At 41.6% G+C, this 26,492-nt stretch overlaps 1 protein-coding gene across 1 annotated transcript; it reads right to left on the bottom strand.

Moving 5' to 3' along the window:
* Window positions 1-9,655: 9,655 nt before the first annotated feature.
* Window positions 9,656-12,753, bottom strand: KCNF1 (potassium voltage-gated channel modifier subfamily F member 1). Its single transcript, XM_066180559.1, has one exon. The coding sequence runs from the start codon at window positions 12,065-12,067 to the stop codon at window positions 10,604-10,606; it is 1,464 nt and encodes a 487-aa protein (XP_066036656.1). The 5' UTR covers window positions 12,068-12,753; the 3' UTR covers window positions 9,656-10,603.
* Window positions 12,754-26,492: the final 13,739 nt, after the last annotated feature.

Below are 26,492 nucleotides of genomic sequence, written 5' to 3'. Positions count from 1 at the left end.
TGTATTTGTCATCCCTTGCAGATGTCTCAGATAGATCACCCTCTCTGGACATGCTCATGGACAACCTGCTTCAACTGGCTGCTCTTGAGCAGAGGGATTGAACTGGGGGGGTTCAAAAGGTTTCTTCCAACCCAAATGATGCTGTAGTCTCAGCTGGAAATAAATTCCAGTGCATTGGGCACCGGAAAGTTCTGCTCTGCTGAATCCCACTGACAGTGATTTAGCTTGAATCATTTGAGGATGTTTAGGAGTTTCGTACCCCATGAGATGCCCCCACCTCTCTGGGGCAAAACAGCACTTAATAGGAAACATGCATCATTTCATACCAGGCCAGGAGGGAAACCTTCACCATCTCAGATACACTGGGTACTAACATTTGAGTGACTGACTTCTCAGCAGTCACATCTTTTGAAATATTCTGTAGCCAAGAGTCCAGGTGGAAAAATCTGCCCATCCAAAATTCATTCCTTCCATGGTAAGGTAATTCCTTGCTATGATATTGTGCATCTCCTTAGAGTATGCTACACTTACCAATTTGTGCTTTTGTCTTTTACTTTAATAAGCCCTCAGCTACCTGGAACTTCCATGCTATGCTGGGATCTGATCAAGCCATCTCTAAACCTTTTCCTGGGTAAACTAGGAAAAAAAAAAAAAAAAAAGGAATAAAAGTGACTTTTTAAATTGTTATTTAAGGCAGAATTTTCAGATTGCAGCCTTTCATTCCTGCAGCCTTTACCGTGAAAGTTTTTTGAGCCATTAAATACTAAAGTGTTGGAAGATCCCCTGAATGCCAGAGGACATGGCTTACCGTGATGGTGTGTGTCATTTGTCACTTGATCAGAATGAAGCAGATGAGCCAGCAATTGAATTCTAGTGATCTTTCACTGGAGTAAGCATTGCTACTCATTAAATTGTAGCAATGGTACTGTCTGAACAGGAGAGAAAGCAGTGGAATCAAATTAACAATAAAAAAAGCTGTTTTCATTTTAGTCTCTGTTTATAAATGGAGCAATACCTAGAGATACGCATCCCAAATGTCCATCACCCTCTCTCACTGACTGGCCAGTAGGAAGAAATCTCTCTTTTTTTGTACAAAACATTTTCTCACACAATGATAGTGCAGCACAGGTAAATGCCCCACACATTCCCTGAGCAGAAGGGAAGCTGCAGCACTGGGTCGCAGATGAGGGTCCTTGGGTAAAACCTCAATGTAAGGCACATTTCCAACCCTGCAGCCCACTGCCAAGATCCTTGCCTTCCCACTGCAGCTGGAAGTGGCTGCTCCTCATCACAGGACTGATGTAGAGAAGATCCTTTGTGTTTTGTTGCATCCTGTGTCTTGGATTGATGTAGCAGTGAATTAGATTGAAATGTGGGATTTTAGATTAGTTTGTAGTACTCCACTTCTAATTGTAGCCTGCCCAAGAATGAGGGGTGTTGGACTGCACCATGACATTTTTGCCTTGCTGCTCAAAATTAAATTTTTCAGTCTACAAAATGTACAAATTTGGATGAGAAAGCTCAGCCCAGAAGGGAGTGTACCAGAAAATTATCTCCCTCTCTCCCACATCTGTGTCATCACTATTATCTCCTTTACCCTGGAACAGTAAGAAATGTAGAGGAGTCCAGCTATCTCACTTTATTTCCCTTGGTGGATGTCACAGAACATCTCACCTATCAAGCATCTCAAAGCAATGTGGGGATTTCTGTAAACAGCCAGTTTACTTACAAGTGGTTGCAATTTCTTTAGTAACATTGAACAAGGCTTTTTGTTTTCTTTCATGTAAAAATGCAGACAATAGACAGCCATGAGCATTTCAGGGTGGCACAGGTTATCATATGACAGCTTAGGCAGCAAAGCCAAGTGTCACTGTTACATGCACTGACACCTGCCAGTCTCATGGACCTGAACATTATCACACTGGGGCTATCTACAACCCTGTGATTAAAAAAGTGTTCCCCTCCAAAAAAAGCTTTGGGATCCCTAAGCTTTAGCTGAGGGAAAAATGTTGAGTCTCCTATGCTGCTCTAGTTACCTCTAATAATATCTCTTGTCCTTTGAGCCTCATGGAATTTTGGCCAATAATGTTTTCTGTCTGGGGTGTAGGAAGGGACAGACCTCTTTTGAGGGAATATCAGACACAACCATCCTTTGACACCCACCTGCTCACTGCCAACCAAAGCTTAGAGGGCAGTCAGATGAGTGGAGGGAAGAAGAGAGCCTTGGATGCCCCTCCTGACCACTCTTGGGTGGCTGAGCCAAGCTCTGCTCTGAGCCAAGCCTGCATGCACCTTCCCCAGTCAACCCTCAGATGCTCATTGAAGATCTTTATAGCTTCTTTACACCTCTTTCCCAATTCAGAAACATTGTGCAGTCACTTTGTGCAGATGAGTTGCATCAGATATGGGAGAGCTCACATTAATGCATCTTTGAGACACTCAGGTCTCACGTGAACAGCTGTGACAGTAAGAGCCCTAACATGAGGAGGACAATAACCGCTCCAATGTGCAAGGATGAAGTCCAGCTGGCAGCTGAGGTTCACTCCTCTAGCCAAGGCAGTACAAAGGTGCCCTATGTGAGTCACAGCAGGGATGATGTTGTACGGCAGCAATTAATTTGTTTCTAAGGCAAACGAGCCTAAATGGTAAAGGCTTCTGCGAATGGAATTTGCTGTTCCAATGTAAATAAGGAACTGGCAAACAATAACCACTCCAGCCTGAAAGCCCAGCCAGCAATTGGTTGACATTTGGGCTGCAGAGAGTTTTCAGATTCCCGACGAGTTGGAGAGGAGCTGTGTTTTGCAGAACAATTGATTTATTACTGTGACAACGAGTAGAAATAGAAGGACCTGCTGGCAGACAAGGGTGTGATTTGTTCCTTTGCAAACAAGCTAGTGGTGTCCAGCTGGCCAGTGGACATTGGCAAGCAAAAGCCCAGGAAAGGATGCAGGTTTTATCTCCTCTCTGCTTGAGTTTAGCCTGCTAAACAGTGATGGAATTGGGGTGCCTTTTTTTTTTTTTAATTGTACAAAACCAGACTTGTAATTAGTAATGTTTCTACAAAGTAAGTAAGGGAGAGGGAAAGGTCAGGCTGTCTTCTAGATATTTCATTTCTCAAGCAGTAGGATGACACTTTATCTGTTCTTCATGAGCAGAAAATAATTCTCATTTGTATTGCAGCAGCCTCTGTAAGGGCCAATCAAGGTCCCATTCTGCAGATGTCTGATTGGTGGCCGTGAGCAGAAAATTGCTGGTGCCTGCTTGGATGCAGTTCAGAAACATCCATTTTTTTGCCATGTAAGGTTTAACATGAGCACATTCTGATCAGCAAAGCACGTAAGTGCACGTTTGAAGCGATTCCCTTTCCAGCCAAATGCTTCAGTGTTTCAGTCCTCTCAAAGAGAGGCAAATTTAAACGTGCAAAAATGTTCAGCTAGGGCTGAGCATTCAGACAGGGCTGCTGCATATGGGCCTCACATCTTCTGAGTGTTCCGTGTATAAAAGAGAGTTTTCTTCTCATGCAGGGTTTGGGGAGGGGACAACATGTCCAAATGAAGTTTCAAGCCAGTTTATTTTGTCTCCTGGACATGTTTCAAGCCTGCCCCACTGAACTGACACCATTCAGAGAGCTGCACTGAGTAGGACCACACGAGTCATTTGACAAATGCATCAGGGGTGTGAGCATCAAGACAGATGAATCATTTCCATTTTCTGAAACAAAACATCAAAGTGTAATAGGCTGAAATTAAAGTATGAAAAATGTGGGTGAATGAGAATAAAAACATGCCAGTGAGAAGAGCTGTCTGATTATGGAGTAATCTTGATGGAACAAGGGAAGAAACCAAAATGGCATGTAGCATTTCATGGTGGTTAATCTGGTATAGACTAAGTCAGAAGGATTAATTCTTTACTGGTTGACAGTGGACAAGCTGAGATTTCAGAGATATGAGTCGTTAAAATCAATAAGACAATGAGTACATAATTTATGTGAATATGGAAAAGAAGAATATTTGTGGTGTATCATTTTTTGCTGCAAAAGTAATAGTAAGAAAAAATCAGCAGAGACCAATAGCTAGCTACAACTACTTCATATTCTGGATGTTGTGTAAAATAGCCATTATTTACTATGCTAGTAAGCCTGGAAAACATTGACTTTGTAAAACTGATAACAGTAATGCAGTGGAAACATTGTCTGGGATCAGCGGAGTGCATTATAGTGATAAGGAATTTCCCTGTAATTCTCTTATAGTAATTGAAGCTACTGTTTCTTGCACAGTAAAACACTCTGAGGCTGGCAGAAGGTTTACTAAAATTTCCCTTTGCAGTGCCAAGCAATTTGCTGCCTTCATCCAGTGACCGCTCACCTGAGTTTCCACAGCTTTGAGAGCCTTAACACAGAACCTGTGAGCTCTAGCACAGACTCCAATGAATATAGATAATTTCCATTTTTAAGACATTTCACTGCTGTGGAGTGTACAGGTTACTTCCTTATACAACAGGGAATCAGAGCATGTTCTACTTAAAACCCAAAGCACTGGGGTCAGCATTTGTGTGCATTATTATCAATGAAATCGCTGAAAATAAGAAGATTTTTATAGGAATATGCAGCATATATTCAGTCTTTCTTTCCATTTTGAGATTCTATTTTTAAAGAAACTTTTCTACTTAGACTCCTCTAAAGATTTCACTTCCTTTCTTTTTCTATTATGTATCTTTAACTGACATGGGTGATTTAGCAGTACTTGACAGTCAGCATGTTAAAAAGATATTCAAGGTTACCTTTACATGGGAAGACAAAAAGTAGCTTTAAAAGACTGGCAGCTTTTTCACCTATATATGAAAGCAACAAGAAAAGGAACAACTAAATGGCACAGATACTCCTGGAGCTCTCAGACCTTTCCATCATTTTTATTTTCCTCTTAGCAATTTACACAAGCTTGCCTTGTACATTAGTCCGGCTCGCTTGGCTCCATCATTCCCTATAAAATTCCTAAGGCAGGCGAAGCTCCCACTGAATTCAAGCCTAATACGGTTCATTGCAGGAAAGAAACCAATTTTGGTTTCAGTGAGATATCTGCAGCTGAAGCAAGTGTATGTAAGATACATTGCCTGAGCTGACTTTCACACTAGTGTTATGTTCCTGCAACTCCCAGTGAAGTTTGGTTTACGCCAGGCAGTGCAGAACTTATTATCCACATCATTAAGGACCCTCTGACTCAAAGGGAAAGTGTCTTGTGAAAGTTTGTGTGGAAGGAAACACCAATATTTCCAAACAGACAGTCTAGGTAAAAATAGATGAATGGAGAGTGAGCCAGTTCCTCAGAAACCCAGATGGATAATTAATGCATTCTCCTGTGTGTGTACCCAATAACTGTTCTACTTGTATAACTAAGGAATTGTAAGATTTTTGGTGGATATAGGACTGAGGGCAGCATTGAAAGGGAGGAGGGAGGAAGTAATTCTGCCTAGCATAATTCACAAGAGGCTCTGTTCTACTTGTTTGAGTATATCTGGCAATGCAGATGTGGCTGCAAGAGGGTTGTGGGGTTTTTTTCACAGAACCACAGAATATTCTGGGTTGGAAGGGACCCACAAAGATCATCAATCCCAATTATTAAGTGAAAGGCCCACATGGGGATCAAACCCACAATCTTGGCATTATTAGCACCCTGCTCTAACCAACTGAGTTAATCTCAGTAGATTTGTGTCTTCTACTACACTTAATTGTTAATTTTTATTCCTTAACCTCTACTTTTTTATGGATATTTGAATATTTTGTTTCAACAAACACCTGTTTGTGACTCTTTTATCCAGTCTCAGATGAGCAGTTTGGGTGGTTATTTAAAAAATCGATATATAGAGAATACTTGAGACTGAAAACAATCTTGGTTTCTCCTCTTTAGCATTTTTAACAGCTACATTCAAATAGTACTTTAGGCAAAAAGAAATCTACCCAAAGGGTTACTGAAGCAGCATCACTGTCAGCTTCACCTACAAAAAGTGATGAGTGCCCTTAGCACAGCGAGGGACAGATGGGCCATGATCCCTGGTCCTCAGCCCTCCTTCTCTTTCACAGGAGCTGTCTCTGCCTCCACATGTTCACATCCCCCTGGACCCATGCACACATAAGAGAGACAATTTCAATTAAGCTTGTGTGGCACTGCCCCACCTACAGGACTGAGAGGCTCTCCCACATGCATGACAGCAGAAAACAGGGGTGCTCTACTATTTCCCATTATTTTGTTGGTTTTTTAAGTCTCCAAATCGTATCTACACATCAGTCCAGCAATAAAACCCCAGCTGCTGATGGCTGTTTCTGCCTGGACCTGAGCCTATCTCCAAAGTGAAGGTGGCTGTGACATGCCAGCCAGAGTGTGGTGTGGGCTGAATGTGTTAAACACCTGTCACTTCCCTAAGACTAATGCTGTGTGTCACTAAATATTCCAGCCATCTCCCACACTTCTAGAAGCAATTTCCACTCTATTAAGTTCTATTGTTTATGGTGTCCAGGAAGCTAGAAACAAGCTTCATTTTACCCACAGTTTAGCAATCTTCATCAATCTACCTTTGGGTGTGTTCTTAAATTAAGACTATTGAGTCAGATTCTGCTGGCAGCTATTTGATGTCAAACCTGGATTAATTCTGAATTTACAGCTGTGATTGGTGTTATTCAGGAACTAAAAGTTTTTCACTTCAAGTTTTAACTCTGTGTATTACAGGCTGTTTTAAAGATTCAAAGTTTTCTAGAAGTAGCCAGGGCTGGATGCTAGGGCAGATGTCCCACAGGATAACTTTTCCAGAGGACAGTTTGATCTGCTCACTGTACTCTGAAATTGCTTGCACAGTGAACTGAGGAACTTCTGTAGGAGAAGAGATATCAGCTAAAATTATATTTACTCTGTTTTGTTCTCCATAATTCTGGTCAATGGGCTTTCCATAGAAGAGTACCACATTCTTTTCCCAGATTCCCAATTTCCTATGGAAACAGTTAGCCCTTTCCTTCATACACCTGTGAGTCCAAAGTAGAGACCTCGTGCAGCAAGAGTAAGGAGAGATCCAAGTGGTTTATTCAGATTTTTCTGCACTTGGATGTATTCTGGCTATCTCAGTCCTGGCTCCCAGGTGAAGGGTATTAAACACTAGGGACAGGGCTCCCCTGAGAGACAGCTGTGCTACAGAGTTTCCCATATGTGTCTGGAGATGCTCTCACTTAGAATGCCTCGCATTCATTAATTTAATTCCACAGACTCAGCCAAAGTGCCCACAAAGTGCTTGGGAAGAGCTGGATGTGGGGAAAGTGCTGCTGGGTTGAGTGGTGCAGCCCACTTCACCCAGAGCACAGAAATGAAACCTGCAACAGGCATGGTGCAGTTTCCCCTTTGGAAAGACTCCAGAGCTTGTCCCAGCTTTAGACTTGAGAAAGTCCTGTTTCAAAGAGTGGGGGTGCCAGAGCCTTTGGATTGTGTTGCTTACTCTCTGAGGAAGGGCTGCTCTAACCCTCCCCTCCCACCTCCAAGACTTCCAGATTTTTAAATCTTTTTCTTTTTTTAAACTACCTGGTAATAAAGGAAAATCAGCGCTGCTGGGTTGTGTAGAATATTAAAACAATAGAAAACAAACTATCCCTAGATCTTTAAGGAGCAGAGCCTTCTGTCCAGCCCTGATTCCAAAGCCAGTGGCAGTTTCATGATCTGCTGGAGATGTCTCCCCAGGAACTCAGAAAGCTTCGTTTTGCACCATCAGAATTATGTGTTCAAGACCCCCTACTCCTCTCCAGCCTGCCCTGTCCTTCCACCACTGCCCATGTCTCCCCCTGCTCCTGCAGGGTTTTCACACCATGGGCAAGGCAAATAGGCAGGAATCCATCCTCCCCACACACAGCCTTTTAAGAATACATAACTTATAGCAACAAATCCAACAAATAAGGTCCCTAGTGCAGCTAGACACCCTGAGACCGGTCTGGGCTAGAGCAGCACCAAGGTTGTCTCAAAACTCTTTCCACACTGACAGAGCATAGGCAGAGCCCATTGCTCAAAGGCATAACTCATTGGTGAAATTAGCCCATAAACTTATTTCTGATAAAAGAGGCTTATTTTTTATTTAATGTCAGGTTAAATAAATCACAAAGCACGGCAGTGAGGATTTAGCACTTGCAGTGCTAAACCATATTACTTAGTATTAACACAGTGCTTTCCTCATTCAGGAAAATGCTTTTGCTATCTTAATTCACTCTCAGCTACCCTCTGCATGTCACAAGGGAAGTCAGGAGCACTTAATATTCCTGCTAATAGATAAGGCTGGATTCACACAGCCTTGCTAGTTTCCCTCTTCTCCCACCCTCAGCACTCCAGCCAAGTCAATATTTGCTGGTTTGCAGCCCATACTTGTAACCTTTAAGTTTTAAGCAGTGCAAGGGACAAGATCCTATCCCTTAGGAGAGAGCTGGCTATGGTCCTGGCCAGGCAGCCAGGGAGAGGAGCTGAGGCTGTTGGCAAGCAAGGAACAGGTCTCAGCAGATGAGACAGAGTGAGAGAGCAGTTCTAGAGGCTAAAAGCTGGGATGTGGAGAGGAGGGTTGGGGAGGAAGGGGTGCTTGGGCTGAGGAAACACTTAGAGTGGCTGTTGGTCTTAGGGAGGAGGGAATTTGGGACAAATGCTGGTGGAAGGATTCAGGTACAGAGATGTTTAGACATTGCTTGAATTATCTTACTTGATGGAGGTATGTAAGGAAGGACATGGTAACAGGTTGGGGAAAAGGACATTAGGTCAGGCACAGGGCTGGGGCATGGGGATACCAAGTAGGTGTCCCTGGAGATGAGCAATTTGAGGTTTGAGGAGTAATGTTGGGAAAGACCTTCAACCTAGGGAAGCAGGGGCGGATTTCCATGCTAGGAGAGGTACAGGGTGGGTGGTGTTCCTGAGGAGTAGCTGCCCTTCACTGCACACCTGCCCAGCCCCTGCCTGCCACCACTGCTCCCCGCTCCCAGCAGGACAGGGCACTCCCCACCAGCAGACACATACCACTCTGCCAGGGAACAGGGACAAACAAGGTGCCAGAAAAAAAACCACAAAGCACATCCCTCAGCTCCGTGCCCCTCCAGTCACTGCTCCTGTGGGGTGGATGCCACAGGCCCACTGCTTCCCCACATCCTAGGAAAAAAGTCCCAAAGACCTGCAGGAGGATCTTGGGCCCTGGATGAGGTGCCCAGGGATAGGTCATGGCTCATGTTGCTGCATTTCACCTGGGCAAGGGGCTGCTCAGCACAAAAGGGAACAAAAAAGATAGCCACTCTAGCCTTTTAAACCCTTGGGATCCTACTTCTAGTGTATGCAAATATGTCTGTGTGCCAGCGCTCTCCTTCCCTCCAAGCTGACATAACTCCTAGTTTCAGTGGATTTCTTTGGTACACACCAGACCTATTACACATACAGTTTTACACCAACCAAATTTAGACTTACGTAGATGGCACTTACTTTTGGAAAGGATAGTACCTACACACTGTTGATTAATTAGTATATTAATTAATGAAGAAGATAATGATTAGTGCTTACTACTTCTGTAAACTAACATTTACAAAGTCATGTAGTTATTGTAGGGGAAGGATATGTTATTTAAAAAAATAACAAAATAATATGTTTATTCAGCCAGATATTTTTACCATAAATCAATTGGAGACTATACTATTTTTACTAAAACTTTCGGTGCGTTTACATTCAAAGAGTTAAAGTTTCTTATTTAGAATTACTCAATTTAACTTCCTTATAAACTTCCCTTGATTTAGTAGAGAATTAAAGATACCATGATTTAGCCTACAGTTTTAAAAAGCTACTTAATTATAAATCCTTCCTGAAAGATCTCTGCATATATAAACCATGCTGTAATTAATAGCTAGAACAAATATTTTTAAATTTGCTCTTTAAAATACATTGATTCTGTTCTGCATCTCAGCTCAAAATATAGTTTCATGTCCCATTGAAAATGACACTTTTTCTGGAAAGACGAACAGAAACCAAACCAAAAAATTGACCCCGAAGTACATTTTACAAAACAAAGCCATTTATTCACTCTAATGTTCTGCACACAGTATATGCTGATACTTTCAGTATCTCTAGGCTCAAACTGCTTGTAACATTTTGCTGTAAGCCTGAATCTAATACAAGTGAGAGGCTGCTTTAATTTTTTTAAGGAGCAGTTCCCCTAGCTGCAAAGGCATTGAAGAGAGTCTGGAAGACACAATCTGTGTGATGCTGCTCTTTATTGTCACAGGTACAAAGTTCTGATGTGGCAATGTTGCACATTCGGGTCATTGAACAGTTACGGATCGGGAAGGACTTTTCAGTCTCTCAAATGGTTACAAATGTTTTTTGTCAGAACACACTCAGTGTAAGCAGTCTGATCTCAATGGAGTCCTACTGTTTCATTTTGGGCTAATAACAGTAAAGTCTTACCAACTGTTGATGGAGAAGCCATGGGGTTGATTTATATTCATGTTGGAAAAGCAAAGCAGTGCTCTCTCCCAACTCTGACAGATCTGCGAGTCCCTTCCATAGCTGATTGTCAGGTTGTCCCGATCTGTAGCTTAGTGCTGACAACAGCTCACAGTTTATTTGCAGCTTTGAAGCCTGGTCCTATAGTTTTTCTCTTCTGACAGGAGATGAATAAAGGTGTCACTGTGGGAGACTTTTATCCGGCTGCTATAAAAAGGATCGTCTTTGCCTTCCCTTGAAAGATCCTCTAGTTCACTTCTGGAGCCTGCAGTTTTCCCCTCAGCAGAGTTTAGTTCCATCAGCTCCAATTCATGTTTGGCAGCTGTTTCTAAAACTCTCTGTTTGTTGTAATACCTGACAAAGTTGTTAATGATGGGATGGATGGGGAGGGCGATCGCTATCACTCCACAAAGAAAACTGATGGCAGCATTCAGTTTTCCCAGTGTTGTTTTGGGGTAAATGTCTCCATATCCAACTGTGGTCATGGTGATGATTGCCCACCAAAATGATTGAGGGATGCTTTTAAATAGAGTTTCGGGGTGGCTTTGTTCCATGGTATAACCTAGGGCAGAAAAGACAAAGATTCCAACAGCTAAGTACATGAGGAGCAGCCCAAGCTCCTTAAAGCTGCGTTTCAGGGCATAGGTCAGGGTCTGGAGGCCTGAGGAATGCCGTGCAAGCTTGAAAATCCTCGCAATCCTCATGATGCGCAGTGCCTGGACGGCCTGCTGGACATTGCTCAGCTCCATCAGCTTGGCTCCCAGGTGGGTCAAGGTCAGGCTGATGTAGAAAGGAAGTATTGCAAGCACATCAACAATGTTCATGAAAGAAAGGGCAAAGTGGAGTTTGTTGGGAGAGGAGATCAGCCTCAGCACATACTCCATGGTAAACCAACCTATGCAGGCGGTCTCGATGCTGTCCAGGGTCGGGTGCTCCATACGGTTCCCCTCTGCATCTACCACCTGCAAGTCTGGGATGGTCCCCACACACATCACAACAGAGGAGATCAAAATAAACAGAAAGGACAGTACAGCAATCACTCTAGCTGGATAGGATGATTCTGGTTTCTCCAGAAATTTCCAGATGCATTTTTGGCACCTTTTCCAGCGACTTTCTGAGGCATCTACTCCCAAGTCATCCAGAATGAGTTGCACCCTTCGAGCTATTTCTTCCAGTTCCTCTTTTTTTTCACTTAGGTGAGCTTTGCAGCAGTCATCCAAAAATTTCAGATCCACTTTCCAAAATTCCATTTCATTCTTGAAACATATGGGGCATATTCCTTTCTTCATGTGAATTTCCCCAAAGTAGTACACGTCAATAATGCATTTGAAAGCATCTGGATCTCTGTCAAAGTAAAACTCTCTCTTTCCAGGATCATAGTCATCACAGAGGGAGAATATGCTATCGTATCCCCCCGATAAACAATTGACCAGCTCTGCCAGCCGTGTTTCTGGGTACTGATTCAGGTTATCTCCGTAGAACACCTGCCTTACCCCACCGACATTGACCACAATCTCCATTTCTTCACTTTTTTCTGACCCATCAGTGTCCACATCTGGAAACCTAGAGTCACCTGCCATTTTATAATTGTATTGGATTTTGGTTGATTTTTAGCCCGTTGTTTGGTTTCACAGCTTTGTGGTTTTAATCTCTCATGAAAGCAAATCAGCACTGAACCAGCCCTGCTACAAATGTCACCAAACTGACCTGGAGTCTTGTGGGAAAGGTTACTGATAGAAACCTGCGGTCGAGAAAGCCTGGTGAAGAATGCAACAAGCTGCAGGGAAAAGACAAGTCATCGGGCTGCTGTGCCTGCAAGCAGGATATTAGAAAGCTCCAGCAGACTGGAAAGAGAAGAAACCATTTAATAAAACTCACCACTCTGTTCAGTGCTCGAGAGTCTTTTCAGGTCCCATTCTCTCTCTAAAAGTCATATCTATTCACAGCTTGGAAGTCACGGCAGAGAAATAAATCCTGAGCTCTGATTAACGCAACGTGCAGTGAGTGACAGTTCTCAGAGATACAGTCGGCAGGGTGAGCCCACGGGGACTGCCGCGGCTTCTCCCTTCGATTCCACAGATTTCCCTAGAAAGCTGCTTTTGAATTTTGTTTCTCTTTCCGATTTCTGTTTACTTTAAGGTCTTCCAGAGTTCATCTGCTGACTCTCGCACATAGTCAGTCGGTGCAAACAGGCAGAGGAGAAACTTGTGCTTGTTTTCCCTTCGCTGTTTCCCAGCACAATAGGGAGCCTAGGCTGCCAGGAGTCCTTTCCAAACTCTACCCTCTCCTGGTGAAACACAGCAAAGCACCAGATGCACAGAAAGCATTTCCCAGCTATTTATACGCTTGCCCAGGGGTACAGTGATGTGTTTCTATACTGCCAGGAACTTTAAGGAGGTTTTAAAACGTGGGGGGGGGGGGGGGGGGGTTGGTTGGTTTTTTTGTGTTTTTTTTTTTTTTTTAATCACATGCAAAGATTACTAGTGTATAAAGTCATTCAAAGCTGCAGAGAGACACACAAATATTTTCTCCGGGCAGAAGCCAGAAGAAGCATTACAGCGTTTCGGGAATAACCAAAAGTTATGGCATAAATCTTGCACTCAGTGGGACTGGAGCAACTCTAGAGCATCTCTGTCCTGTGTCAGGGCATTGAGTTAATCTGGATTTGTACTGGTGTCTTTTAGAAAGAAGCAGAGACCATAAACTTTCTGTTGCAGATGTGGAGCAAAATTTCCCCTGCACTCTGTGCACGTTTCCCAAAGCTCCAGGTCCTCAGTTTTAGTTTCTGTGACCTGTAGTCAGCTGAGCCTGAGGAGGCTTTGAGTAATTTACATCTATGATGATTTCTTAGTGATTGCTCCTTACCAGAAGCAGTGTTTTGTACTTCATCCAGCTCTTTAAAAGTAGAAGTAGAATAACAAGAATTTCCTTTTAACTTTGTTTCCTCCGAATTCCAGGATTTGATGGACATTTTCCCCCAGACCTCTACACACAGAAAACCTACCACCTTGCTCTTAAATTGTTAAATCTGACTCTACAGTTCATCTTCGTGGGTCCAGGAAAACCTACAGTTCATAAGTGAACTGTTTCTGGCCACAGCAAAATGATCTGTACAAGCAAGTTATGATCTTTTCCAGTTTACTGGCTTCTGAAAAGCTTCTTGGTAGAGGAGAATAGAGGGGCAAATCCAGCTCATTGTTTGCTTCTCCAGGCTTGTGTCCATCCTGGGAGAAAGGTGAGATCTGTGATGTGCCTGCTGTCCTCCTGCTGGTGTCACACAGCGAGGGGGACCATGGTGAGGATGCAGTGTTCCTGCTCAGAAGCTTATGAGTGATTAATAAGAGGTGCTCCAGACATCATCTTGATACGGAGTGTGCTCATAGCATCACACACCCAGGAAAAGGGAATATCAGGTCCCAAGAAGAGAGTAGTATCTATTAGTCTACACCTGAGTCATACTGTGAATCTCTGGAGGCTGGTGTCACCTTCATGTGCTCCTGAGTTTGCTGCATAGTTTGGGTATAATACAAGAAGTCCATCAGATTTTTTTTTTCCAGGCACATATAAATTTACTGAGACTTGCAAGTTTCTTGTGACAAAAGAAATACTTTGGAGACCTGGAAAAATCCTCAGGTTTTTTGGGTTCATCAATAAATAATTACCCACCTGTGGCTTTTCTGCTTACTAACTTGATTCTAGCAAAATAAATTTTAAGATGCCAATAGCAGTGACATGCTTGCACGGGGGAAAAAGCAGACGGGATTACTTATCCAATCTTGCAAAGCAAAATCAAGATCTGGAAAAGTTAGGCTTCAAATTTTGTCACGCTGCATGAGCATAGGGAAACATGTTCTGTAGATTTAAATTCTCAGATTTAACCATCTCAGATCCTATTTTCTTTGACCAACAATTCATTCCAGTGACCTTCTGGTTTTTCTCTAGGTAATGATAAGAAATCAATGCAGGGTCCAGCACGATCAACACAGAAACCTTTGTTTCCAAAAAGGCTTTTCTCTCCCCTCTTCGTCCTCCCCATCCATTTTACAGAACAAATACCTACAAAAAGGCACACAGGACATTGTTCCATTTGAAAGGTGAAATCAGCTCCTTTCAGATGATAAATCTCAGCACATTCTCAAAAAGGTTGAGAAGAAACTATTTTTGAAATGCCAGATCAGTCCTTATAAAGACTTTACTTAGTGTGGCTGCTAAAATCCTTGTGCTTTAGTCTCCCTCGTCTTGCACCTTTTCAGAGTTCTTTACACCTTTCAGTGTGCCTGTGAAATGTTAGAGATCTGGTAGCATTTTAAATCCACTTGGGCAAATGTAAATGATCCAAAGATCGGTCAGGGAAATCGTAGTGAATTAAACCCTTGTTTTTATAGCTGAAAAGAGTGACACAGGCTTGCTTGATGAATGTTTTGTATCAGATGTATCACAGAGCAGCAAACAAGAGGAGCAGAAAGAATAATTTGCAGCAGATCATTCATTTCACTAATTCATTTTTCAGCCATGAAAATAAAGCTTCTCTAATCTAAAAATTTCAATAGTTTCTCTAATCTAAAATTTTCAGTAGATAATTGTTGCCCTGTAATTCATTTATGACCAGATTGCTGCAATTATTAGGGTTTCTAAATTCAACTTCTGTTGTCTGTGAGAACAGGTCAAGCTGTGCTGTGTCTGCTGGAAGCGATATGTGCTGGCAGTTGAATTCCTACAGACCCAACAAGAAATACGTAGCATTTTTTTTTTTCTGTGTTGGTTCTTTGGCTCAGAGAGAACAACACATGGATTTGAGCTGACAGTTGTGTTAAGTTTTGGCTGTGGTTCAGACAGACTCCTTCAGGGAGAAGGCAGAGGAGGAGGAGAAGGAGGAGGAGGAGGAGGAAGAAGAAGAAGAAGAAGAGGAGGAGGAGCAGGAAGAAGAGGAGGAGGAGGAGGAGGAGGAGGAGGAGGAGGAGGAGGAGGAAGAAGAAGAAGAAGAAGAGGAGGAGGAGCAGGAAGAAGAAGAGGAGGAGGAGGAGGAGGAGGAGGAGGAGGAAGAAGAAGAAGAAGAAGAAGAAGAAGAAGAAGAAGAAGAAGAAGAAGAAGAAGAAGAAGAAGAAGAAGAAGAAGAAGAAGAAGAAGAAGAAGAAGAAGAAGAAGAAGAAGAAGAAGAAGAAGAAGAAGAAGAAGAAGAAGAAGAAGAAGAAGAAGAAGAGAAGGAGGAAGAAGAGGAGGAGGAGGCCGAGCTGGACACCAAGCCCTGTAGCCTGAGAGAAGGGCTCCTGGGTTGCTGGCAATCCCATCAAATGCTGCCCCTGCCCCAGCAGGGATGCCCAGCATGTCCCAGGGCTGGGGCTTGAACACCAGCAGGGCTTGGTCCACAAAGTGTAGGTGGAGCTCAAAGTGTCTCCCCAGTGACACTGGCTCCTTATGACAGATGTAGGTGCCACAGAGTACCCACAGTGACCTGCAGTAAGAGTGGTCCACAGGAGATGCTGACATTGAAGGTTTGGCTCCCTTGTTGACCACTTTTTGGGAAAGGACATTTACCCCTGAGTGGCTTTGTGCCAGTCTGGGAAGAGAGATTGCTCCCCTTGAGCACTAGTCTGGCTCATACCACATTCCTGAATCCCAGCCAGCACCTCTGTCCTCCTCTCAGATGCAGTGAGCTGTTCCCCATGGAGCTGTGGGCAGTAGTGGTACATAAAGGACTGTGAATGGGTTAGGAGCCAACCTTAGGGAGATAAGATTAGATTCCACTTAGAGAAGAGTGCTTAATTCAGAGGCAGGACTTGGACAGCCTCTCTGCAATCAGGCTGTGATGCAGTCAACTCCTGCCTGCACTGAGCAAGCCCTGCCTGCAGTGCCTGGGACCATCTGACCTCTCCCTTCTCTCAAAACCAGGGGCAAGCTCAAGAAAGTTTAGGGACCTGACTAGGACTGTCCAAGTAAGAAACAGCTAAAGCATGTCTGGCACAGATCCAGCCCACACTGACCAGCTAACATGGACATTTCCTAGCCATCATGTGGCCATCAGAGAGCATTCCCAACAGAGCATTTGCAGGCAGCACCAGATTAAAAGGACTCCTTAAAAGAGATGGAGACCAGTTGTCAGTTTGCCTCAATGCCCAGAGACATCCTTAGGCACATGTAAATCTGCTTATACTCAGTATAACCCTCTAACACACTTCTGTTGTGTCATATTTGGGTTTTAAATGACACTTGCAGTACTGGACCTGTGATGGATCCAGCAAGAGATCTCAGCATGTAACACACCCCTTATTTCACCACTTATTTTCAGCTAGATGCAGACTACGGAGAGCTGCTCAAGACAAGAACATGTCATCAAGATGTACTATAGAAAAGTCAATCAGAGACCTAAAGGAGGATGGGGAATGGAAATATCCTTCCTTCCTTCCTTCCTTCCTTGGGGTATTGTGGGGATAAAGTTTTCAGCCAGTTACTATACCCAGTTGCATGGACACCACTTCTACAGCTGACAGTACAAGCTTCTGTATGGAAAAAGCACCATATAATTACTTCATGCCAATCACAAGAAATTGGAAGCAGATAACCTGGAAGGAAGGGAAGCAATGAATGATGTCATTCTGGGCTTCAGAAAGAACAAGTCATCCAGAGCAGCTATTCTGACTACTTTACCACAGCCAGCTTCAGTAAGAGATTTGGAAAAAATTTTGCTGTAGGGTTTCCAAATCTAAGGAGGATTCTACTGGTTAATGCAGCAACATCACAACCACACTGGAAGATCCAGCACATCCTCTTTGGCAAATTAATCCAGCTACTGCAACATGCTGGTTTATCCTTTATAGCTCAATATTTCAAATCTGTTTTCAAATCACACCCTCTTTTATCCTTATAACATACTCTACAATAAAGCCAGCTGTTTAGACACATCAAAAACACACGGATTGCCTTCCCATGGGCGCTGCGGTTCCCAGCATGGATGTGGTGGTACTGCCGTAGCACCAGCACCAACCTCATGCACCTCCCTAGCACATCTGAAGGGCAACTGGGCATGACTTCTTGTCGTGGACTATAACACAAGTGCCTGTGGAGAGGAGGGTTGTGGGCACTGCCTGTCTGCAGGAAACCTTTGTGATGCGGCAGCAGCACCTCATGGTCCCAGCACTCATGTGTGTCTTGTATGTGTAGCCATGAACTACTGGAATGAATCTGAGCTTCAGCATGAAACATGTCCATTGCCCACTGCTGCTATTTCTAGCAACAGATGAGTCTTTTGGGTCCCTTGGTATGGTAAAAGAAAGGTCCCTGTAATGCTAGAGAAACAAATTGTCTACTTTTTTTAATACATCTCTGTGCTTTGTATGATGCTTCTCAATACATTAGACTTCCTCCAGACTGTTATATTAAGAAGAGTTTATGAAATGTCTGAACTGAGATGGATATCTGGACCATAACAGATATGTTCACCTTCCAAATCTGGTTTTATGTATGTCTGTTTCCAGCATATTTACATATTTCTCCAAGATTATTATTTCAAAGTAGTTTTTCCCAGTTCATCTTCCCCTCTCTTAGCTACTTTGTTCTTTTTTTCAAGTTCAAAATTTATACATAGTCCGTTTATTGTATCAGAACTTTTAATTAATACCTTAATAAAGAGCTGGTAATAGCTGCAAATTTCAGTTGGCCTTGCTTTCCATCTGACATTAATGAGTCTGTTTTCCTGGACAATTAGACCTGCCTTAAGTGGCCATTCAGGAGAACAGCCAAATCTCTGATTTAATGTAAATGACATTAAATTAAAAAAATGCAACCTTCACTTTAAGCAGCTAACAGATGGGTTCAAATTAAGCCTATCACTGAGCCATGAACAGGATGGGAGTTGGAGATGCTGTAAAAGATTTAAGAACCTTGGCTTGTTTACAGCATCCCTGTGTCTTGACAAAGGACTGGAATTCTGTTTCTTGCCCTTAAACAGGGCCATCAAAATCCTTGAATGTGGTTGCATGTATGAAAAAAAGCAAAAAATGAGGTGAAAAGACTTAGTACAGTTGCAGAGACAATGACTTTAAAATTATGAATTGCATATACATTGAGTATGGCCATGATCCAAAAATTTGCATGTGCACATGTAATTAGGGGCTGTATCATAGTAAATAGGTTCAAGGTGATTCAGTGCAGTTTGCATGGGTGATCTCAGCTTCGGTATTTCCCAGCTCTGACTGTCTGCCTTTGCACTCCCACTGTTGACTTTTATCATGACTTGCTGTAAATAATCTCCTGCAGGACCCATGACATGCTGGTGTTGCTGCCTGGCAGCCTCCCTGGAGCCAGCTTGAATGTGGGAGGCCCAGCAGAGAAATGTAAATGGTACTGGGGTAGGTAAGCAGATAAATGTAATGGTATTGTAAGAGGGTCTTGCTGGTGGCTCTGGTGAAGTGATGGGCCTGGCCTTCCCAAAGGTGAACATTCCCATCACTACCCAATGGTATCCTTACCAATAATTGACTGAAAGAAAAGACCAAAACCGTGTCAGCAGAGAGGGAGGTGCAATGGGCAGACTGTCTCCTAAGTTTTGGCAGCCAAGACAGAAAGACAGATCTAAGACTGATGGGGCAGAGAATTTTAATGTGGTTTTATGTGTTTTCTTTTAAAAAATTCAACACTGCAGCCCTCTACTGTGCTTTGAGTTTGAATGATCATTAATAATACTCTGTACAAGCTATTGTTCCTAATTCTTTGAAAGAGGAGTATGTGTAGCAATTCAATGTGTACCATTAAAAAATAGAAGTAATTTTTGTATAAACTAATATTTTTTATTGTGTCCAATCAAAATGAGGAATATAATCAAATAATTAATAGTAAATATGGTCAAAAGTACTCCTATATGTGTGCTCAAAAAAGAAGAACGCATATGTAATATTTTCTAATGGGAAAAGGCTATAAAGAAAACCTGTTGGGAAAAAAAACCCCAGAAAACATTTCATCAATGTGTTGAAACGGAAATAAAAAGTAAAAGACTTTCATTGATTCTAGAAAACATGGCAGGAGAAAGAAAAATACAGGCTTCAGCAAAGCCTGCAATTCTCAGAGGCTCTTGTAAATACAGCTATAATTTTCCTTCTTTCAGTGAGTGGTAGAAGATGAAGGAGAGGAAAGTGTGTAGGCAGAAGCAGAGGCAGAGTTCATATTTTCACAATTATGCAATTACCTTTGGAGGCATCCTGTGGTCATTTGACTTCATTAAATCCTGCAGGACTGAGAGCTGTGGCAGGATGCCCTAGAGCCCCTTGTTGACAGTGACTCCCACAGTTTGCAGGCTCTCTGGACTTGCTCCCTCCATCTCCTAGGATAGTGACAGTCCTGCCTGTAGCCAGGAAGGCAGTCAGGGACCAAAGGATGTGGTATTTCCTGGCCGGCATCCTGCTTGCACAGCCAGCATAGAGTGGAAGCATTAAAGCATGCAAATTTCTGGTGATGAAAGTAATTTTTTATCTATAAACATTTCCACCATAGATCAGAGAAAGGAGAACATCAAATGTGATTTCCTCTTCCCTTGGTGTTCGAATAACTGCTTTCAGAAGTGATGAGACCATGTTCTTACTCTTGTTGCCTTTGAAGAAAAAGTCTAAACCTCTGTGTGACCCTACTTTGACAAACTGCTTTCAGCATCTCCCTTTTTGCCTGTGTTCTTTAGCTTTGCTTAGCAAAAGTGTTTGCTGAATTTGAGTGGAATTTACAAAAAATTTTAAGTCAATCAAAACTACGTTTTCTGGAGGACAAACAATCTACCAGAAATTATTTCCTGGCCCTACTCTGGATTTGTCACCTGCCACTAGGCAAGTCTTTTGCCTTCTTGCTACTTATCTTAAGCTGTTTGGCAACGCATCATATTTCTTAATAGCTTACAAAGGAGTCAAATAAAACCCCATTTTTTATTTGACAAACAGATTACAAATAAGCTTTTACATTGTCTGAATGGCTCTAAAGCTAACCCACATGTTTCTAAGTGATTTGTCTAGGCAATGGATGAGTCAAGCCTTTTATCCATTCTGTTTTATACAATAATCAGTTCTGCTCAGTTAAGATTTCATTTAGCATTACTAAATTAAATGCCTTTCATTACTATGTGCTGTTTAATTTAACACTGTATTGACATCTTGCATACTAATTCACTTTTTGCTCAGGGTAGAGTCATAAGCCCGTTTGCACAATGTAATAAGAACACTATCCATCGTTTGCAGTAGTAGTGTCCCCAAAGATGAAACTACAGAATCCAAGACGTCTCATTGGGCAAAATAAAAAAAAAGACTAAGAAGATGAAAGGAAGCTCAGTGATGAATGGGAAATGCTGCTGCTGAAAACTTTCTTTATTACCCTTCTTTGTCATTTTCAATTGTTCTGTCCCGATGAATAACGAGGGCTTCATTGCTTTTGCCAAGCTTCACTGCTGCTGTGACTAACACAGGTTAATCACAGGACAGGCAGGGGCTCCTCACTTCTGGCAGCGGGAGGATTTCAACCACCCTGTGACTTCTCTTTGGTGACCTTGAGAAAGGACTTCCTGCCTATGACAGCAATGATGTTAAAATTTCCCTTAAATGAAAACATCTTCCCCATACTCTATAGCCAGTTTTAACTGCACAGTTCTCCCTACTATTTTCTTTAGGCTTCTGCTCATACTATTGGGACTACACAGTAACAGAATCACCAGGAAAAGGAACCACTTCCCTGGTCAGAACATCCACAGTAATGCTTCGCCACAAAAAACTGGGGCACATCCTACAAATCAGCATAAAAATTCCTATCTTGAAAGAAAATAGCACTGCACTACAGATCAGAGCAGAAACTGTAATGGCTCTGGCTCTTCAAATCCAAAACTTTATTCCAGTCACGAGAAATTCTTTAGTATTTTGCTGGTCTCATAAAAACATAGTTAGTCTTACAAAAATATCTCAAGTCTCAAAGTAGGTTTCTTTCATTTTGCAGTAAGTGTGGGTTCTGCCATCCATGTGAGGTCAGGTGGTAGTTGTAAACATCCCCATAAGTGTGGCCAGAATACATAATTATCAGATCTCATACATACAATTTGTAAGGGAATTAATTGCCTTATCCTGTATTTGGAAATGGTTTTGCACCTTACGGTTGAGGTTTTAAAAGCAGTTGTCAATGTCTCATGATAGGAGGGTTTGCCTTTGGTTTGTTTGACCAAAGATAGAGCTGGATATACCAGTAGCACGATGAATATGCTAAATAATCAATCATTACTCAATACATGGCTGAGTTCTTCTTTCATATTGGTCTTAGACTGGTTGTGTACAGAAAGCAAAATCAGGTACTGTGTATGCTTTGGAATAAAATCCTGATGTACATGCACGAAGAACTAAATGGTGACACTACATAAGTGGAGAACAACAACCCTGCTCCCCAGCTTCAAAATCTGCTTGAGACCTCTGTTTCAGAGCTGGTGACAATTCATTTAATAATCAACCATTAACTGTTTGGTCTTCACTCATCTCTTGAAGTCTTTTTCCTTGATAAGACTAACATAAATTAAGTTTAACTAGACCTTCACAAAATATATAACATTTTCTAGGAATTTCTGATACCCTGACATTCTGTTGAGATGCAGAAAGAAGGAAAAACTAGTCTGCATTTTAAAAACTTCCCTGCAATGTGTCAAACAAATCTAAATATAGGACCTTGGAATCTTTAGTTTAGCAACCCTAAAATTTTACATTGTGAAAATGTTTATACACTGTATACTAAATATTACATTCTGATATTGTGGTATAAATATCATGCTGCTAGTGCAGTACAAGGCCAAAATTTTTAAAAAAATGAAATTACAAACCTTAACTAAACATTTTAGCTACAGAGATAAATATGTTTTGATATTATGAAATCCGTTTCTTTCAACACAAGGATGTATCTTGATTAAGTGTTTTTATTGCATTTTTTGGCAACTTTCAATTTAACTGAGTTGCATTTATCTGACATGAATCTATTCTGTCAAAAAATTATCTGTTCTATTTCCATTGTACAACACCAGTAATTCTAACACTCATGAGATTCTTCACATTTCCTTGCCAGACCCTCTCTTAGAAATTGGAAATGACAGATGGGATTTGTGAGAGAAAAGGATACTTTCTGAACATACAGCCCAAGGGCATGAGAAAAAGTCAACATTCTCCAAATAGATTTTCACTAGCTATTGCCTTTGTTTTTTCTGTAGCCCTTCTCATGTTATTAAGCCTGAATCATCTTCAATTGTTGTTCCTGAGTACATTTTTCAAAAGGAAAGAATGTCCTTAATAAAACCTTTGGGGAACCCATGGATGTAATGAAAGCACTCTTTACATCAATCAAATAGTAACAAAGCTGATCCACCCACCATGCATGGACTCTGATCTCAAAAGTGGCTGAAAATCTGTAAAACACCAATGAACATAATTTCTTTTCTGTCAGAATGAATGCAATGAAAAGAAAGTGGAATTAGGAGCCTATTAAAAAAAATCCCTGCTCCAACCACAACTGGTTTCTAACTGCAGCACTGCAACATTAATACCTGTTATTTACAGTATGTAAATGTTACAGTTTTAAGGCCAGAACAAAAACTAAGGTATCTCACATCTGACATGTCTGTACACTTTGTACATTAATATATTTTTATGGGAACATCTGAACTTCATCTTCTAGAAACTAATTTATTCTACAGCACCAGAGCAGAATGGTCCAACACCCCTGCATTTCAGATCAACAGGGTAGTAGGATGGAGTAAATTTTAAATTCCCTCTGTATTCACTCCTTAATTGGAATAATGCTATTTATTCCTCTTTCCTTTCATTTTTTTTTCCAAATTTGATTTTGAAGAAGATGGCACTGGCTGGGTTTTGGATTAAATTTAACTTTCCATCAAACGGGTGATTTTTGACAAACTTATCAAATATGTAATTGCTGCACATGCATTGAGAAAAATTCTTCTCTTAAACTGAGTCATTATGTAAGTTAATAACTTTAATAATTTTAATTAATTTTAATTTAACAATTTTAATAATGTGGTGCTGTATTCTGCAAGAACTCTGTCTCAGGTTACTTGTTGATGATAGCAAGTTGGTTTTTAAATGAAACAAAAGCTTCCATATCAGCATTTCAAAAATGCTCTGTAGACTGTAAATACAGAATATAAACACAATTGGGTCCAGTCAGTGTTTCGAAACACACTGCATATTTCAAATAACTGAGAAAGTGATATTCTCTTGTCTGTTTACCATAAACTTATTACAAATAGTTCTCTCAATTTAAATATAGAATATTATTGCAGTCATTTTGCTCTTTTTCCTGCACACAAATTTCTTTCAAGAGGATCCTGGTTTTCTTCAAATATATGCACTATATTTACATATATTTATAATACTTATTATCTACCAGGGTTACAATTACACACACAGGTACCATTGAATCATTGGGATTTTTTTCATGTAGTTGGGAAATTTTTCCAGCAACAAGCAGGAAGCATCCAGAAATGCATAGCAATCAAGAGCAGGGATGGGACAAGAGAGACACCCTGCAGGAAGACCTGGACAGGCTGGAAGAATGGATGACAAGAAGCTTGTAAAATTCAGCAAGGACAAGTGTAAGATCCTGGGAAAGCAAAGTCCAGGAGTGCAGCACTGGCTGGAATCTGCCTGTCTGGGGAGCAGCTCTGGGAAAGGGGCCTGGGGGCCCTGAGGGACAACAGCTCAAGGGTGAGCATTGTGCTGCTGCAGCAAAGAAAACCAACAGGATGCTGGTCAACAGGGGCATCACCAGCAGAGAGAAAGAAGTCATTGTCCCACTCTATTCAGTGATTGTCAGGCCACATCTGGAACATCGTGTTCAGTTTTGGTCCCTGCTCTGCAAAAAAGGATGCAGACAGGCTGGAGAGAATCCAGAGAAGGGACAAATAAAGATAAAAGGACCAGGCAGCCTGCCATATGAGGAAAGGCTGAGAGAACTGGGTTTGTTCAGTATTGAATAAAGAAAGTTCAGGGGAAACCTTATCATCATGTTCCAGTTTTTAAAGGGTGGCTACTGAGAAAATGGAGACTTCCTTTTCTGAGGAGTCATATGGAAAAGACAGTGGGTGATAGCTACAAGCTCTTCCTGGGGAGATTCCAATTAAACACTATTGGAAAAATTTTCACAGTGAGAATGATCAAGAACTGGGATAATCTCCCTGGGGTGGTGATGGATTCCGCAGTATTGGACACTTTTAAGATTCAGCAGGGCAGGGTGCTGGGCCATCCTGTCCAGACCATGCTTTTGCCAAGAAAGGCTGGACCATATGATCCATGAGGTCCCATCCCACATGGTATTTTATGACCTCATGATTCATGCACTAAAGCCTTTTATCCACCTGTAATATTTTTTGCATGAATAACAACCATTTCTTCAGTTTGTAAACAAAACTCATGTGAATTTGTCTGCAAGGGGAGATGCATGGATTATTTCCAATGGCTCTTTGGCATCAAACAAATTTGAATGAATAAATACCCCTAAACCCAGCACTGACACTATACATTTTACAGTTGTTGAGTCACTAGAATTCCAAGTTCTGAGGATGAAAGTGAAAATATCCATCTGAAGTTATCCATCTGATCCATCCCCATCTTGTCTGGGACAGCACAGTATCCCGGAGGCTGCAACCTCCTCACTCATTGCCAGGCTCATGATCTGGATCTGCAGGGTCCAGCTCTGCAAAGACGCAAGTTTTACCACTGCTCTACATTTAAAATGGATGTCTCGTGTCACAGCAATGAGGAAAAATTACCTCTGTGGCACAGAGATGCTCAAATTGATACCTCTTCTCTGCACACTCATGGAACAAGACAGCTTCTGCCCCAGAAGGAAACAGAAATCACTGATTTCCTCTTGCAAGTAGAAGCATAGAGGCAGAAACAAGACTCAGCCTAATGTTGTGCATGTCCTTTGGCCCCACCCACAGTCCAAAACAGGTCGTTTGCTAAGCCCACCACCTACTTCTCTATCTTCAACGCAGGGAAGGAATATCTCCCTTCTCCCCAGCCTCCCTGAAGGCTCTCAGCAGAAGCTGTCACAGGTGCCTGAGGAAGGAAAAATCACCAAAATAAACACTGCTCCCACACATCCTTCATCTATCTTCCCACACATAGTGGGCATTAGGGAAAGAAATTTTCTTTTGTCATATTTGGAAAGCTTTTTTCTTTTTAAAAGTGTAAAGCTTGATATTTACTGTCAGTTGTGGGATGTTTCAGTTGAACAACATAATTTCTTTGCTGTGGATCTATAAATAACCTTATTGAGTAACTGAAAAACATGAAGTATACATTTTATCCTTCAAAAATATGTACACTTCTTACCACTAGGTGAACAACTGTATTCTATTTTGGAACTAGCAGTGAATTTCCTAGTGTGTGTCTGGTCTCTGGTGTAGGAAAACAACAAATAAAAGGTAGTTAGAAGAAAAGAGGTTTATTTTACCAGATTAAGCCCTACAAGTTTTTCTTGATTAAAAATACAAATCCATTATTTGGTAATTTTAAAATTTTTTTCCCAGATTATATGTCCTCAGCAATATTTTGGAAGGAAATCTGGTGGTGCACAGACATTAGCATAATAATACAGTTTAATTTCCTAAATCTTCTCTGAACATTCAGGTGTTACGGTCTCCACATTTCTGCAGCACAATAAATTCCCTAAGCACACCATAGGGTATCATACACCAATTCCTTACTATAAAAGGACACTGAGTGACCACCAGAAAGGTTCTGTCATGTGAGGAACTGAACGATAAAGCTCTTCTAGGGGAAAAAAACCAAAACAACCACAAAAAAAAAAAAAAGGCACAAAAGCAAAAAAACAAAACCACCACCAACAAAAAGCCCTAGTAATCTTTGCTAAACAAAACTAGCTGTCATGACTTGTGCCTTTCTCATTCACTTCATTTTTTTATCAGATCACAGAATTTGATTATTTTTCGTTTATCTTGCCTTGGACCACAGCACTTGCTGTATGAGG

The sequence above is a fragment of the Chamaea fasciata genome, unplaced genomic scaffold (assembly GCF_029207755.1).
Source record: "Chamaea fasciata isolate MVZ Bird 193981 ecotype frontalis unplaced genomic scaffold, bChaFas1.0.hap1 SCAF_3, whole genome shotgun sequence".
In the NCBI taxonomy this organism is placed as follows: domain Eukaryota; kingdom Metazoa; phylum Chordata; class Aves; order Passeriformes; family Sylviidae; genus Chamaea; species Chamaea fasciata.
The sequence above is the reverse complement of the archived record's forward strand: the minus strand, read 5'-3'. Positions and strand labels throughout refer to the sequence as shown.

What these genes read in the sequence shown, in the direction of transcription:
- KCNF1 (XM_066180559.1), bottom strand. Translation starts at nt 12,067, where the DNA reads ATGGCAGGTGACTCTAGGTTTCCAGATGTGGACACTGATGGGTCAGAA.